General features: G+C 40.2%; 2 protein-coding genes across 3 annotated transcripts in view; one reads left to right on the plus strand and one right to left on the minus strand.

Annotated features, from left to right (window-relative positions):
- The window catches only part of LOC142664641 (uncharacterized), a 154,272-nt gene extending 139,667 nt beyond the window's left edge, over positions 1-14,605 (minus strand). The window contains exons 1-3 of the mRNA XM_075843826.1: positions 14,522-14,605; positions 14,244-14,355; positions 6,596-8,296 (exon numbers count right to left, since the gene is read on the minus strand). Of these exons, the coding sequence (XP_075699941.1) occupies positions 6,596-8,296; positions 14,244-14,307 (1,765 nt within the window). The 5' untranslated portion in view covers positions 14,308-14,355; positions 14,522-14,605. The remainder of the gene's footprint in view (positions 1-6,595; positions 8,297-14,243; positions 14,356-14,521) is intronic.
- Positions 1-15,656, plus strand: part of LOC142664662 (uncharacterized) — a 429,232-nt gene that overhangs the window by 227,747 nt on the left and 185,829 nt on the right. The gene's annotated exons all lie outside the window — the stretch shown is intronic.

Here is a 15,656-nt window from a genome sequence, read left to right on the forward strand (position 1 = left end):
TTAATTTCCATCTTCACTACAAACCCGCTGAAAAGAATACCAAAGCTGACGCCTTATCTCGCTCTTTTGACCCCACAGATCAAGAGCCCAGTCCTCAGTTTATTATAGATCCAAAACGTATTATTATCACTGCCCCAGCTGAAGTGGTACACATTCCTCGAGGGAAGACCTACGTACCCCCTAAACAAAGGGATTGTGTTCTTCGCTGGGATCATGCCTCCAGGGTTTCTGGGCACCTTGGCATCAAAAAAAACTCTTAATTTGATTATCCGTCAGTACTGGTGGCCTTCCATGTCCCAAGATACTAAAGACCTTGTTTCAGCCTGCTCCACCTGCTCTCAGAATAAAATCTCCCATTTGAGACCTGCCGGTCTTTTGCAACTTCTACCCGTGCCTGACTCTACCTGGTCGCACATTGCAATGGACTTCATTACCGATCTGCCAAGTTCTGCTGGGTGCACCGTGATCTGGGTAGTAGTGGATCGCTTTTCCAAAATGGCGCATTTTGTAACCTTTCCAGGTCTTCCATCGTCTTCCCGACTGGCTACACTGTTTATCAAGCACATCTTTTGCCTTCATGGTCTTCCTAAACATATTGTCTCTGACAGAGGAGTACAGTTCACATCCAAGTTTTGGAGAGCCTTGTGCAAACTGCTGGAGGTCAAACTTGACTTCTCTTCCGCTTACCATCCTCAATCCAACGGTCAAGTAGAGCGGATCAATCAAATACTTGAAAGTTTCCTCAGAAATTTTGTGTCTCCACGACAAGACTGGGCAAGTCTACATCCATGGGCCGAATTTGCCTACAACAACCATACGGGGGAATCTACCAGCTCTTCTCCTTTCTTCTTGGTGTATGGCCAGCACCCAGGAATTCCTCTACCAGTTTCTGTACCTTCTGAGGTTCCAGCTGCTAACATGGTCCACCGTGACTTTGTACGTATATGGCAGGAGGCCAAGGACTCCATCCACAAAGCCGTAGCCAGGTTCAAAAGTAACGCGGATAAAAAGCGCAGGATACCGCCGCAGCTCTTTCCTGGGGATAAAGTCTGGCTATCCACCCGGTACATTCGTCTGAAGACTCCTTGTTACAAGCTGGCTCCTCGTTTTCTGAGTCCTTATGAGATAACAGAACAAATCAATCCAGTAACTTTCAGACTTCGCCTCCCCCAGTCTCTGAAAATCTCTAATTCCTTCCACACTTTTCTGCTAAAACCTACTATATTGAACAGATTTTCCCCAAAAAAATCCTGCTCCTGATGCAGAGTTTGAGATTAAATAGATACTAGATGTCATAAGAACACGGGGGAGATTGTGGTACCTGGTAGACTAGAAAGATTATGGTCCTGGGGAGAGATCATGGGAGCCCGTGGAGAATGTCAACTGCCCAGCTCTCATCAAGGACTTTGAACGCAGGTTCCCTAGCAAGCCAAAAAAAGAGGGGGCATAAAGGGGGGTACTGTAATAGCTTCCGCGCCGTTCCCTACTTCTTCCACACTCTGCTCCGGTTCCTGCACCCTCCATTCCATCATTCTCGTCCCGAACTCCACTTACCCGATCCGGACGCTCTTCTGGCTCTGGGGAGCTTCAGGTAAGTGCTTCTCTAACTTCCATAAATATATGAATGGCACATACAAAAAATATGGTGAAATCCTGTTCCATGTAAAACCCCCTAAAAAAAACAAGGGGGCACTCCCTCCGTCTGGAGAAAAAAAGGTTCACTCTGCAGAGGCGACAAGTCTTCTTTACTGTGAGAACTGTGAACCTATGGAATAGTCACCGCAGGAGCCGTCACAGCAGGGACAGTAGATGGCTTTAAAAAAGGATTAGATAATTTCCTAGAATGAAAAAAATATCAGCTCCAGTGTTCAATGTGTAGAAATTTTCTTTCATCCCTTCCCTTTCCCCATCCTTTGGTTGAACTTGATGGACAGGTGTCTTTTTTTCAACCATACTATTTAACTATGTAATAGGCTAAACAAGGTGACTGTTGATTGTACTCCTATGTAGCGCTGTTCTGTTAATTTTTTTTACCTTATTACTTTTTTCTATTTTTCCCCTGGAGCTGGATGAGAATATTTCTGCAGTTCCTCCAATCCTTTATGACTTCAAGTTATCTTTGGACAATTCCCTTCACATTTACAGTGTGGAATTTCTATTTATTTTTTGTTCATGGCTTTAGTCAGAAGAACCTTAACATAATCTCTACATTCCTGAGCAAATATGAAATAAACTTTGGGTCTTATTTATGGGACAAATGTCTACAGGGAACTTGGCCTCAGGACATCTGGTTAAGATCTTCAAATTACCAGGAATTGAGAGCGGTCTGGGAAACCGCAAAATTGACCTTTCTACAATCAAGACATCACCATGTCAAGATTCTGTCTGACAATACTATTTGTGTCATCTGGGCCAAGGAAAATCTGTCCCTCTCATCATTCCCTTGAAAAGGATCAGAAAACATGGTTGTGGACAACCTAAGCCGGAAAACTGTAAATCTGAGGCCTTAAACCAAGACTTTTTTTTTTTTTAGGAAAATGGATCTAGTGTATGCCCATTCAAGGCTAAATCTCGATTCATTCTCCGCCATGATGCAGCAACCTACTTATCATGCAGGTCAGGGGAACCCTGTTTTTTACATAGGTGCAGAGTCCCCGAGACGGCACCTGCATCTACCAGACATTTATGGCATATCCAGTGTTGGGAATACTCCTTTATTCTGCAGCATTCCCATATTGCAGCTTCCCGCTTCTCTATGTTTATAAGGTGTCATGGCACTATGTCTTGTCTCCAAGGCAGCCAATCCTTACCATGTGATGTGACATCATTGCCTTGATGCAGAGAGATAACCCCTTTTAGGTACATTGATATAACCCAATTCAACGAACACCGAAAATAACAAAAAACATTGTGAGAAACAAGCACTTTATTACAAAATTAAATTTTAACAACACGTTACACATAAGGATAAGGCTGGGTTCACACGACCGAACACAGTGCAGAGAGCCGGGCTCCTAGCATCATAGTTATGTATGATGCTAGGAGTCCCTGCCTCTGCGTGGAACTACTGTCCCGTACTGTAATCATGATTACAGTACGGCACAGTTGTCCTGCAGCGAGGCAGGGACTCCTAGCGTCGTACATCACTATGATGCTAGGAGCCCGGCTCCCTGCAGTGTGTTCGGTCCGGGTCTTCCGGCCGAAATACGTTCCGTACATTACGGACGTAACATGGTCGTGTGAACCCAGCCTTAGTGTAAGATGATGGGCGATCATTGGGCGGCTGTGTCAGGATAGGAACGGTAGTCCATGTAAACCCTTATCTGTGGATGGTAACACAACTATAAAGTTTTTCATGTGTAAGGTGAAACCCTAATGTCGTTTTAGTCTTACTCACAATCTTTCTTCTACCCTCCAAAAATACACACGTATGGAGCCTGTAGTGTCGAAGTCTCCGACTAGAGTCACGAAAAGACACCCCATGTAATATTTTTTTCTTTACATCTGTTGCCATGTGTATTCATATTTAATCTTCATTCATACAGTATAAAAAGATAAAAGAAATATTCATAAATTGAATTTGCAATAATTTTTTAACCAAAAAAAACCCCCTCACAGATAAGCCACTTCCTTGTACAGCTCAAATACATGGTTCTGCCCCTTTAGCAAAAACAACCTCCAGCAGGCGTTTCTTTTAGAAGGCCTCATTCTCACTTGCATATTTTAGTCAGTATTTTGCATCAGTATTTGTAAGCAAAAACTGGGAGCGGAACATAAACAGAGAAAAGTATAATGGAAAGATCTGCATGTCTTGGACCTACTCCTCGTTGTCTTATAAATACTGATGCAAAATACTGTATAAAATTTGCAAATGTGAATGGGGCTTTACGGTCTACTAGTCTCTTATATGGGAGATGACGTTTCCTACTCTTTCATGTGGAGCATGCACAACCAGTTTTACATCTCCCCACAGCATCTTGATGGTAATTAGATCTAGGCTTTCACTTGGCAATTTAAGAATCCTCCATTCTTTTTTTGGCCATTCCGTGGCGGGTCTACTGGTATTTCCATGTTCCAAAGGGAAAATGGTCAAACTATTAGATGTTATTCCACTGTCCAGAAAACCATCTACATGTGGAGATTTTAGACAACTGCCCCTTCCTGAATCATAGACATCTATAACGTTTCTGAAGACCTCAGAGCGCTCTGGTTCTCGGCATGGTGACACCACACATTTCAATAACAGAGGGAAACCAACCGTCAGGGGTTTCAATGAGACACGTTCCTCCTGTATAAGTCTGGAATCACACATGCATTTTTTTTTAGGCAAATCTAAGAGTGTATTAAAAAGTATTGGGAAATATAAATGAAGGACTTGCACTTCTCTCTCCAGCTGGATCCACTTCTAGCTTTGAGGTGCAGTTTTTCATGAGCTTTTTTTTTTAGCTAAACTGCATGTGTGATTCCAGTTCACAAATAGCAGTTTTGTGTCAGAAATGTCTGCGGCTGTTCCACTCATCTGAATGGTGAATTCAGAATCCATGTGCATGCTGCAGAAACAACCCCCTCAGATGTATTGAACTATTTACAGTTTCAGAAATGTATGCTACAAATCTGCCACAAGTGAATCTACCGTGAGGGTAACAACAGACGGAACGTCAACCACAACCACATAGATGACAAATGGACACACGATTTAGCCGGTAAATATTGGGGTATTACAAGAAAAATTGTGCGCCCATTCCCCACCACATGTGGGCGTGATTTTGGGCACAAACCTTGATTCTAATTCAGTGATAAATACATTTATGACATTTCCTTTCATGAAAATAAATCTGAAAATATTTCTTTTATTCAATTAGAAAGTTACTTTGTTAGTGGTTTATTTTTTCTTCAATTCCATTACCTTCATCTTTTTATACTGTTTTAATGAAAGTCAAATCTAAAATATCCATATATGTTAAAAACAATAAGTTTACATTGTCCTTACGGTCAATCTGGATTCTCCTGCAGTGCGGGGGAATTTATGAATACAGTAATAAGAAGCGAGGGTTCATGGTGACAATTCAGCTTCTCTGCTTTGTAAGTAAACCAGGCTTTTCTTTTCTTCCTTATATCCACAATACTTTTCCTTCATAGATCCCGGTCACAGCTGATCTCAGGTAAATATAATTTGGGTATTTGGCAGATCAAGACTAATTCCACCCAAATAAATTAACAAAACAGTCTTATTGGCTGTTTAACCCATTAGTGAAATTGAATATGCCTTTTCACGATCCCTGCTCTAACGGTTGAGATCGATATCAGTTTAACCCCTCAGATGCATCACTCAATAGCGAGCGCCGCATCTGAGTAGATTTGGAAAGAGGGAGCTCCCTTTCTCAACGCAACGGCACCCTGCGCATGATGGCAGAGTGTCGGTGTTCTATGGCAGCCGGTGGAACCTAATAAAGGCCCCCGGGTCTAAATGTAAAGTATACCTTCTAGGTCAACAAAAAGTTAATAAGAAAAAAATAATGAAAAACCCACATTTTCCCCTTAGAAAGTGCTTTATAATTAAAAAAAAAAAAAAAAGGAAAAAAGGTACACATATTTGGTATCGCCGCGTCCATTACGACACCAAATATAAAGTTATTACATGACTGTGAACGCCGTCAGAAATAAAACAAACCATGCAAAAAAAAAATATATTTTCTGTGAATCCTGCCTTAAAAAAAAAATGATAAAAAGTGATCAAAAGGTCGCATGTACTCCAAAATGGTACCAATAAAAACTACAAAAAAAAAAAGCCCTCATACAACTGCATCGGCGGAAAAATAAAAAAAGATATGGCTCTTCAAATATGGAGACACAAAAACAAATAATTTGTTTTTAAAAAGTGTTTTTACTGGGTAAAAGTAGTAAAACATACAAAATCTATATCAATTTGGTATTGTTGCAATCTTTATTTATACCACACGGTAAACGGCGTAAATTTAGGATGCAAATAAGTGTAGCGAAATGGCGTTTTTTTCTATTCCCCCCCCCCCCCCCAATTTTTTTTTTATAAAAGTTAATCAATAAATTCTATGTACCCCAAAATGGTGCTGTCACAAAATACAACTTGTCCCGCAAAAAACAAGACCTTATACAGCTATGTCGACAAAAATAGAAGTTGTAGCTCTTTGAATGAGACGATAGAAAAATTTGATAAATAGCTTGGTCATTAAGGCCTAAAATAGGCTGGTCACTAAGGGGTTAAAGTCTGTGAATAATCTGATGTGTTTAAAATCTTTTTTTTTTTTGCTCTTATAGCATTTCCCACATTCTAAACGAGATTATGGTTTCTACTTCATGTGAATTCTCTGCGGAGTTCTAAAATGTAAATTTGTAAAACATCTTTCACATATAGATCAAAATGGCTTCTCCCCTGTGTGGTTTCTCTGATGAGCCCTAAGTTTGCCTTTAGTAGTAAAACATTTACCACATTCTGAACATGAATACGGCTTCTCTCCTGTGTGAATTCTCTCATGTCTAACAAGACTTGAATTATTTGTAAAACATTTCCCACATTCTGAACATGAATACGGCTTCTCCGCTGTGTGACTTCTCTCATGTCTAACAAGACTTGATTTATCTCTAAAACATTTCCCACATTCTGAACATGAAGACGGCTTCTCCCCTGTGTGACTTCTTTCATGTCTAACAAGACTTGATTTTTCTCCAAAACATTTCCCACATTCAGAACATGAATACGGCTTCTCTCCTGTGTGACTTCTCTCATGTTTAACAAGATTTGATTTATCTGTAAAACATTTCCCACATTCTGAACATAAATACAGCTTCTCTCCTGTGTGACTTCTCTCATGTTTAACAAGACTTGATTTATCTGTAAAACATTTCCCACATTCTGAACATGAATACGGCTTCTCTCCTGTGTGACTTCTCTCATGTGTAACAACATATGATTTATATGTAAAACATTTCCCACATTCTGCACATGAATACGGCTTCTCTCCTGTGTGAATTCTCTTATGTATAACAAGCTTTGATTTATCTGTAAAACATTTCCCACATTCTGAACATGAATACGGCTTCTCTCCTGTGTGAATTCTCTCATGTGTAACAAGATTTGATTTAATTGTAAAACATTTCCCACATTCTGCACATGAATACGGCTTCTCTCCTGTGTGAATTCTCTCATGTCTAACAAGATATGATTTATCTGTAAACCATTTCCCACATTCTGAACATGAATATAATTTCTCTCCTGTGTGACTTCTGTCATGTCTAAGAAGACTTGATTTATCTGTAAAACATTTCCCACATTCTGAACATGAATACGGCTTCTCTCCTGTGTGACTTCTCTCATGTATAACAATATGTGATTTATATGTAAAACATTTTCCACATTCTGCACATGAATATGGCTTCTCTCCTGTGTGAATTCTCTCATGTTTAACAAGACTTGATTTATCTGTAAAACATTTCCCACATTCTGAACATGAATACGGCTTCTCTCCTGTGTGAATTCTCTTATGTGTAACAAGATGTGATTTATATTTAAAACATTTCCCACATTCTGAACATGAATACGGCTTCTCTCCTGTGTGAATTCTCTCATGTCTAACAAGATATGATTTATCTGTAAAACATTTCCCACATGCTGTACATGAATACGGCTTCTCTCCTGTGTGAATTCTCTTATGTGTAACAAGATATGATTTATCTGTAAAACATTTCCCACATTCTGAACATGAATATGGCTTCTCTCCTGTGTGGCTTCTCTCATGTCTAACAAGATATGATTTATCTGTAAAACATTTCCCACATGCTGAACATGAATACGGCTTCTCTCCTGTGTGAATTCTCTTATGTGTAACAAGATATGATTTATCTGTAAAACATTTCCCACATTCTGAACATGAATATGGCTTCTCTCCTGTGTGGCTTCTCTCATGTCTAACAAGATATGATTTATCTGTAAAACATTTCCCACATTGTGCACATGAATATGGCTTCTCTCCTGTGTGAATTCTTCTGTTTGTTAGAAGACCTGAGATTGTTGTGACCTGTATACCACATTGAAACCTTTTACCCACTTTCTGAGCTGTACTTGTGGTAACAATCTGTGATTGGTCAGGAGAAGATTCCTCATGATTAGTGAAATTATATGATAGATCTGTACTGTGAAGTCCTGGATGTAGATTAAGGGTAATGGGGTTTTCTCCTGAAGACTGCTGCATGATATCTTCATCTTTTACTTCATAATTTAGCAATAACGTGAAGTTTCCCTCAGAGATTTTAATGGGATTTTCTGTTAGGATTAAAAAAAAATGTGATCTTGTTTCACAATAAAAAGTTGACAAATTTATAATATTGGTATTAGGCTGGAAACACACATGCAGTGTTTTGAGCCAAAGTCAGAAATGGATCAAGCAGGAAGAAGTTTAAGCCATGACTTTTGACTCCATTCCAGCCTTATAACACTTTGTATAACACTTTAAAATAAATCCATGACAGTCCACGATTCTGGTCTACAATCAGTCCTCCACTATTAATTTATTACATAAAGCTTGACTTAATCAAAATTTTTTGGGGGAAAAGCGGAAACTTGTCTGCCAACGAAGGCTGTTCTTTGCTAACACATTTGGCTGTTTAAATACTAATGAGACATACACAATCTTAACTTAAAGAGGCTCTGTCACCAGATTTTGCAACCCCTATCTGCTATTGCAGCAGAGAGGCGCTGCAATGTAGATTACAGTAACGATTTTATTTTTAAAAAACGAGCATTTTTGGCCAAGTTATAACCATTTTTGTATTTATGCAAATGAGGCTTGCAAAAGTACAACTGGGCGTGTTTACAGTAAAAGTACAACTGGGCGTGTATTATGTGTGTTACATCTTGTCTAAGCAAATGGTCTCCTAGTGTTTTCCAGTTCCCAGTTCCTGTATCCCGTGCTATCCTGGTCAAGTGCCGAGCTGTGTTGTAGTCGTGCTGTGCTGTGCTGTATACCACGCCTGTCCTGCTACTCCACGCCTGACGTCTACCTGCTGCTTAGTCCCAGCCGAGCCTGCCTTGCTACTATCCGAGCTGCCACAGGTACCCTATACGAACTATAGACTGTGACCTGCGCCCTGTTGGCCAGCTGCCATACCGCCAAGGCGGTACGGCCCAGTGGGTCCACGAATCCTATGTGACACTAACTTCACATAAAATTTTCATGGATAAATGTTAAACTATAACAGTAAGTAAATTACAAAGTTGATATATATATATCAGGAATACTATGAGATTACCACAAGTTGTTTGAAAAGTTAGTGTCCATTTAAAGAAGACATGTTCCAAAAAGCTATTTAGTGTATAGCAGATTACAGCGGAGATCTGATTGTAGGATATTGAGGCCTAAGGTTGTACTACGGAAATATCCAGAAGACACCATGTCCCCTTGTGACTTGTGTGCAGAGTTGTCATGGGGACCTCTGTGTTTTCTAATAGCTCCTAAATTCTTGTCCCAGGCTCATATTAAATATAGAACTATAATGAGTATCTTTCTTCTCAGCTGTTATTATTAGAAGATTTGTAATGGAAGAACCAAATAAATGACAAAGTACAAAAGGAAATAATCGAAATGAAAAAACACATACATTTTGGTTGTCTCCTAAAATGATGTTTAACCGGTTGAGGACTGCCCACTGTTTATATATGGTGCAGGTTTAAGTTTGCTGCCTGAGTGATTGTGCAGCTAAATGTTGGGTGCCCGGCCGTCAGAGACTGCCAAGGACCCTGGAAAGAAGACAAAAGTCATTTTTACCACTTGCCTTCTCTGAAGTCACGTCCACAATGAGCTGCTGCCTCTATTGATTCTGGTGGTCATGTGACTAGTCACATGATCGTCAAGAAGCCAGTAGTAGGAGGCTGCTGCTGTCTCTAACTAGTGTAAAAAGAATAAAATGAAATAATAAAAGTTCCCCAAATGTCTTTTCTGAAGGAAAGGCCATAAAAATAAAAGTTAAAAAAATAAATGTAGCAAAAATGACACATAAACCCCTACCATAACGCATGGTCACCTACATGTAGGTAAAAAGCGTTAAAGTGAAGTAAGGAGCACGCTCACGGGCTGAGCACGCTACATACTCAACGGGTGTCGGCTGTGTAATACAGCCGACACCTTACTGCAACGGGTGGAATCAAAGATCATTTGATTCCGCCCGTTTTATGTTATTTAACCCGCACGGTGAACGATGTACAAAAAAATGTAAAATATAATTAGAGACGCCAGAATTAGCTCCCCCAAAAAAAGCGATAAAAAAAACATGTATCGCAGAATGGTATTAATGAAAAGTACAGCTCGCCCGCAAAAAATAAGCTATCACACCGCTCAGTCAAGCAAATTTTTAGTTTTATCTCAAAATTGTTAATGTTCTTAACAAATAAAAGGAGAAAAAGCTCCAACACTTGTAAAGAAAATTCCCTAGAGTACGGAAATACCCGATATGTGCTCGTAAACTGCTCAGAAGAGAAGCACAGATTTGATGGATTTGTTTCTGGGTGCCAGGTTTCATTTGCAAAACACCTTTGGGACCAAAACAGCGGAAACCCCCCAAAAGTGACCCCATTTTGGAAACGACACCTTAAGACATTTATTAAGTGTGTTGAGCATTTTGATCCCACAGGTGTTTTTCCAGAAATGAATGCGCTGGGGACGGTAAAAAGTGAAAATGTTAATTGTTCCACAGATATGCCATTTCAGAGTCCAATATGTTGTGCCCAGCTTGTGCCACTGGAGACACACACCCCAAAAATTGTTAAAAGGGTTCTCACGGTTATAGCAATACCATATATGTGGTAGTAAACTGCTGTTTGGGCACAGTGTAGGGCTCAGTATTGAGGCAGCGTCTTTTGGCTTTTGGAGCCTGGATTTTGCTTGGTAGTAGCTCTGTTTGGGGTAATACTGGTGATTCAGTTTATAATGTGAAGGCATATGTAATATGTGAGGAGTACATCAGGGTATATGCGATATGTGAGGAGTACATGAGGGTATATGTAATATGTGAGGAGTACATCAGAATATGTGTAATATGTGAGGAGTACATCAGGACATATGTAATATGTGAGGATAACATCAGGGTGTATGTGATATGTGAGGAGTACATCAGGATATATGTAATCTGTGAGGAGTACATCAGGGTATATGTAATATGTGAGGAGTACATCAGGGTATATGTAATATGTGAGGAGTACATCAGGGTATATGTAATATGTGAGGAGTACATCAGGATATATGTAATATGTGAGGAATACATCAGGGTATATGTAATATGTGAGGAGTACATCAGGGTATATGTAATATGTGAGGAGTACATAAGGATATATGTAATATGTGAGGAGTACATCAGGATATATGTGATATGTGAGGATAACATCAGGGTGTATGTGATATGTGAGGAGTACATCAGGATATATGTAATCTGTGAGGAGTACATCAGGATATATGTAATATGTGAGGAGTACATCAGGATATATGTAATATGTGAGGAGTACATCAGGGTATATGTAAAATGTGAGGAGTACATCAGGGTATATGTATTATGTGAGGAGTACATCAGGATATATGTAATATGTGAGGAGTACATCAGGGTATATGTAATATGTGAGGAGTACATCAGGGTATATGTAATATGTGAGGAGTACATCAGGGTATATGTAATATGTGAGGAATACATCAGGGTATATGTAATATGTGAGGAGTACATCAGGGTATATGTAATATGTGAGGAGTACATAAGGATATATGTAATATGTGAGGAGTACATCAGGATATATGTAATATGTGAGGAGTACATCAGGGTATATGTAATATGTGAGGAGTACATCAGGGTATATGTAATATGTGAGGAGTACATCAGGATATATGTAATATGTGGGGAGTACATCAGGGTATATGTAATATGTGAGGAGTACATCAGGGTATATGTAATATGTGAGGAGTACATCAGGATATATGTAATATGTGAGGAGTACATCAGGGTATATGTAATATGTGAGGAGTACATCAGGGTATATATAAGCTGTGCGGAGTACATCAGGGTATATGTAATATGTGAGGAGTACATCAGGGTATATGTAATATGTGAGGAGTACATCAGGATATATGTAATATGTGAGGAGTACATCAGGTTATATGTAATATGTGAGGAGTACATCAGGATATATGTAATATGTGAGGAGTACATCAGTGTATATGTAATATGTGAGGAGTACATCAGTGTATATGTAATATGTGAGGAGTACATCAGGGTATATGTAATTTCTGAGGAGTACATCAGTGTATATGTAATATGTGAGGAGTACATCAGGGTATATGTAATATGTGAGGAGTACATCAGGATATATGTAATATGTGAGGAGTACATCAGGGTATATGTAATATGTGCGGAGTACATCAGGGTATATGTAATGTGTGAGGAGTACATCAGGATATATGTAATATGTGAGGAGTACATCAGGATATATGTAATATGTGAGGAGTACATCAGGATATATGTAATATGTGAGGAGTACATCAGGGTATATGTAATCTGTGAGGAGTACATCAGGGTATATGTAATATGTGAGGAGTACATCAGGGTATATGTTAGCTGTGCGGAGTACATCAGGGTATATGTAATATGTGAGGAGTACATCAGGATATATGTAATAGGTGAGGAATACATCAGGGTATATGTAATATGTGAGGAGTACATCAGGGTATATGTAATATGTGAGGAGTACATCAGGATATATGTAATATGTGAGGAGTACATCAGGGTATATGTAATATGTGAGGAGTACATCAGGATATATGTAAGCTGTGAGGAGTACATCAGGGTATATGTAATATGTGAGGAGTACATCAGGGTATATGTAATCTGTGAGGAGTACATCAGGATATATGTAATATGTGAGGAGTACATCAGGGTATATGTAATATGTGAGGAGTACATCAGGATATATGTAAGCTGTGAGGAGTACATCAGGGTATATGTAATATGTGAGGAGTACATCAGGATATATGTAATATGTGAGGAGTACATCAGGGTATATGTAATATGTGAGGAGTACATCAGGGTATATGTAATATGTGAGGAGTACATCAGGGTATATGTAATCTGTGCGGAGTACATCAGGGTATAATAAGAGGGTATAATAATGGGGTAAATATTGTTTCACACTGATAAATGCTGTGCTTTCCTATCCCCTTTTGGTCCACACTCTGCACCTTTGTGGTTTGGGGTATTTTGCTGGGAAAGTGTTGTCCTGGTATAATACGGGCCCCCTCGCTTCCAGCAGATATGTTTGGGCCCTTCTCTTCCTCGTTCCCAAATATTAGAGCCCTGATAATCGCCTCCTGAAACAGAAGGAAAGTTCCCCTTGGACCGGCTCATCTGCATATTTTTTCATCCTCGACTAATGGGAGCCATATCTTTTTTATTTTTTCATAGACGTAGTGGTTTGAGGGCTTTTTATTAGTACCATTTTGGGGTACATGCAACTTTTTAAACACTTTTTATTCCATTTGTTTTAGGAAAACTGATCAAAAAAAGGCAATTTTTTTTAATGTGGCGTTCACGGTTCTGTATAAATCACGTTACCTTTATCCTGCCGGTTATTTTTTTGTTTTGTTGATTGAGCAGAGTAGAGGCTTATTTTTGTGGGGCGAGCTGTAACTTTTGTTAATATATACGACTTTTTGTTACATTATTATTTAGCGCTAAAGTGACCAAAAAAAATGGTGATTCTGTCGGTTTCATGTTTTTTTTTACGGTGTTCACCATGCGATTTAGATAATGTTATATTGTAATAATTCAGACTTTTTACGGAGGCGGTGATACCAAGTTTGTTTATTTTTTACAATACTTTAAAAGGAAATGTGAGAATAGTTTTTTTGTATACCACTAAAAAATATGTTTTTAACTATTTTGAACACTTTTTATTAGTCCCTGCACGGGCTTTGAACCAGCGATAGTCAGACATACTAATGTATTGAATTATTGTCATTTTTACAGGCTCCTGGTGCCCCCCAAAATCTGACACTAAGCCCAGTGCATGACCGGAGTCATAGATCACCTTGTAGAGAACTTCTATGTGCAGTCACAGCTCCCTCAGCTCCGGCACTATGTATAACACATTGTCTGACGTGTTACTGTAATGTAGAACTAAGGAGGAACCCCACCTTACCAAACCTCCCAATTCACTTTCTAATATCATTATTACTTACCTGTGGTAACATCTCCTGGAATTTCCTCCTCCACTTCACTCTTACACGGGTGATCGCCCCTCATCCGCTCTTCTTCTTCATCCTCCACTTTAATAATAGTCAGATCTTCTCCCTGATATCACATATGTAACAATTCAGTACAATACAGCAGAGAGTGCGAAGAATCTAACAGCTCAACATAAGAAACCACCAAAATCTATCACCCCATCTATGACCGCAGGACCATAAAGCTCCACACCCCCCTATATAGATCTGGTATAGGGCTCAGCTTCACCTACCTGATGATTCTCTGGGACATTGTGATTTTCCTCTGGACAGTCCTGGGAATACAGAGGACTGGGACTTCTCTCTGGTGGATTTCTCCTACTGGATCCATCTGTAGGAAACACACAGTGGCGGAATAGATTATTTACATGTGATGATGAGATGATGGGAGTAGTATCTAGGTGACCCTCAATACAGGTTTGTCTTTACAACTAATAAACGTCCCCCCCTCCTTACACTGATCAGCCATTACATCCGTCTCCTCTTCTGCTTCATCTTTAACCTTAATATCAATCAGATTTTCAGTCTAAATACTCGATTTCTATATTCTGTTTATATAGATACTTCACGATACTGAGTTTTATAAGCGATATTAACCCCTTCCCGACATTTGCCGTATGGGTACGTCATGGAAAGCATTGACTTCCCGCATCTTGCCGTACCCATACGCCGAATGCTTGGGACCGGCTCAGATGCTGAGTCGGTGCCATCATCACCGGATCTCAGCTGTATCTTACAGCTGACATCCGGCTGTAACGGCGGGGACCGAAATTAGCTTCGATCCCCGCCATTAACCCCTTAAGTGCAGCGCTCAAACGCGATCGCTGCACTTAAGGTGTTTGCAGCTCATCGGAACCCCAGCAATGAAATTGCCGGGGTTCCGGTGGCTGCAATGGCAACCGGAGGCCTAATACTGGCCTCCCGGTCTGCCTAGCACCGAAGCCGGTCAAGATCCGCCCGGCGGGGGGGCGTGGCTTGGATGCCGAACAGAGCGGTCGCATCTCCTTGAGCTCCGCGCTGAGATCTCCAAGCGACGACCATAGCAACAAGGAATACTTACCGGACCATTACCGGAACACCAGACTGCTATCCTCGGAAAGGAAGCATCATGATGACCCGGACAAAATCTTTAAAAACCGGACCCAAGCGCCTCACGGACTTCTTCTCCGCAAGGGAGAACAAAAATGGTGGTGACGCGACTGCCTCTGCTGGGATCCCGCTTGTCTGTCCCTCCTCGCCTGAGGGAGAAGGGGAGGAAGAGGTCTCCAGGACATCACAGGAGGGTGAGTGCATGCCCCGAGGGGAAGGAGAAGAAGAATCGCCAGCCATAGCGGATATAGGGAAGAGACGCTCTGCTGTAACTTCAGC

This window comes from Rhinoderma darwinii, chromosome 1, assembly GCF_050947455.1.
Source record: "Rhinoderma darwinii isolate aRhiDar2 chromosome 1, aRhiDar2.hap1, whole genome shotgun sequence".
NCBI lineage: Eukaryota > Metazoa > Chordata > Amphibia > Anura > Rhinodermatidae > Rhinoderma > Rhinoderma darwinii.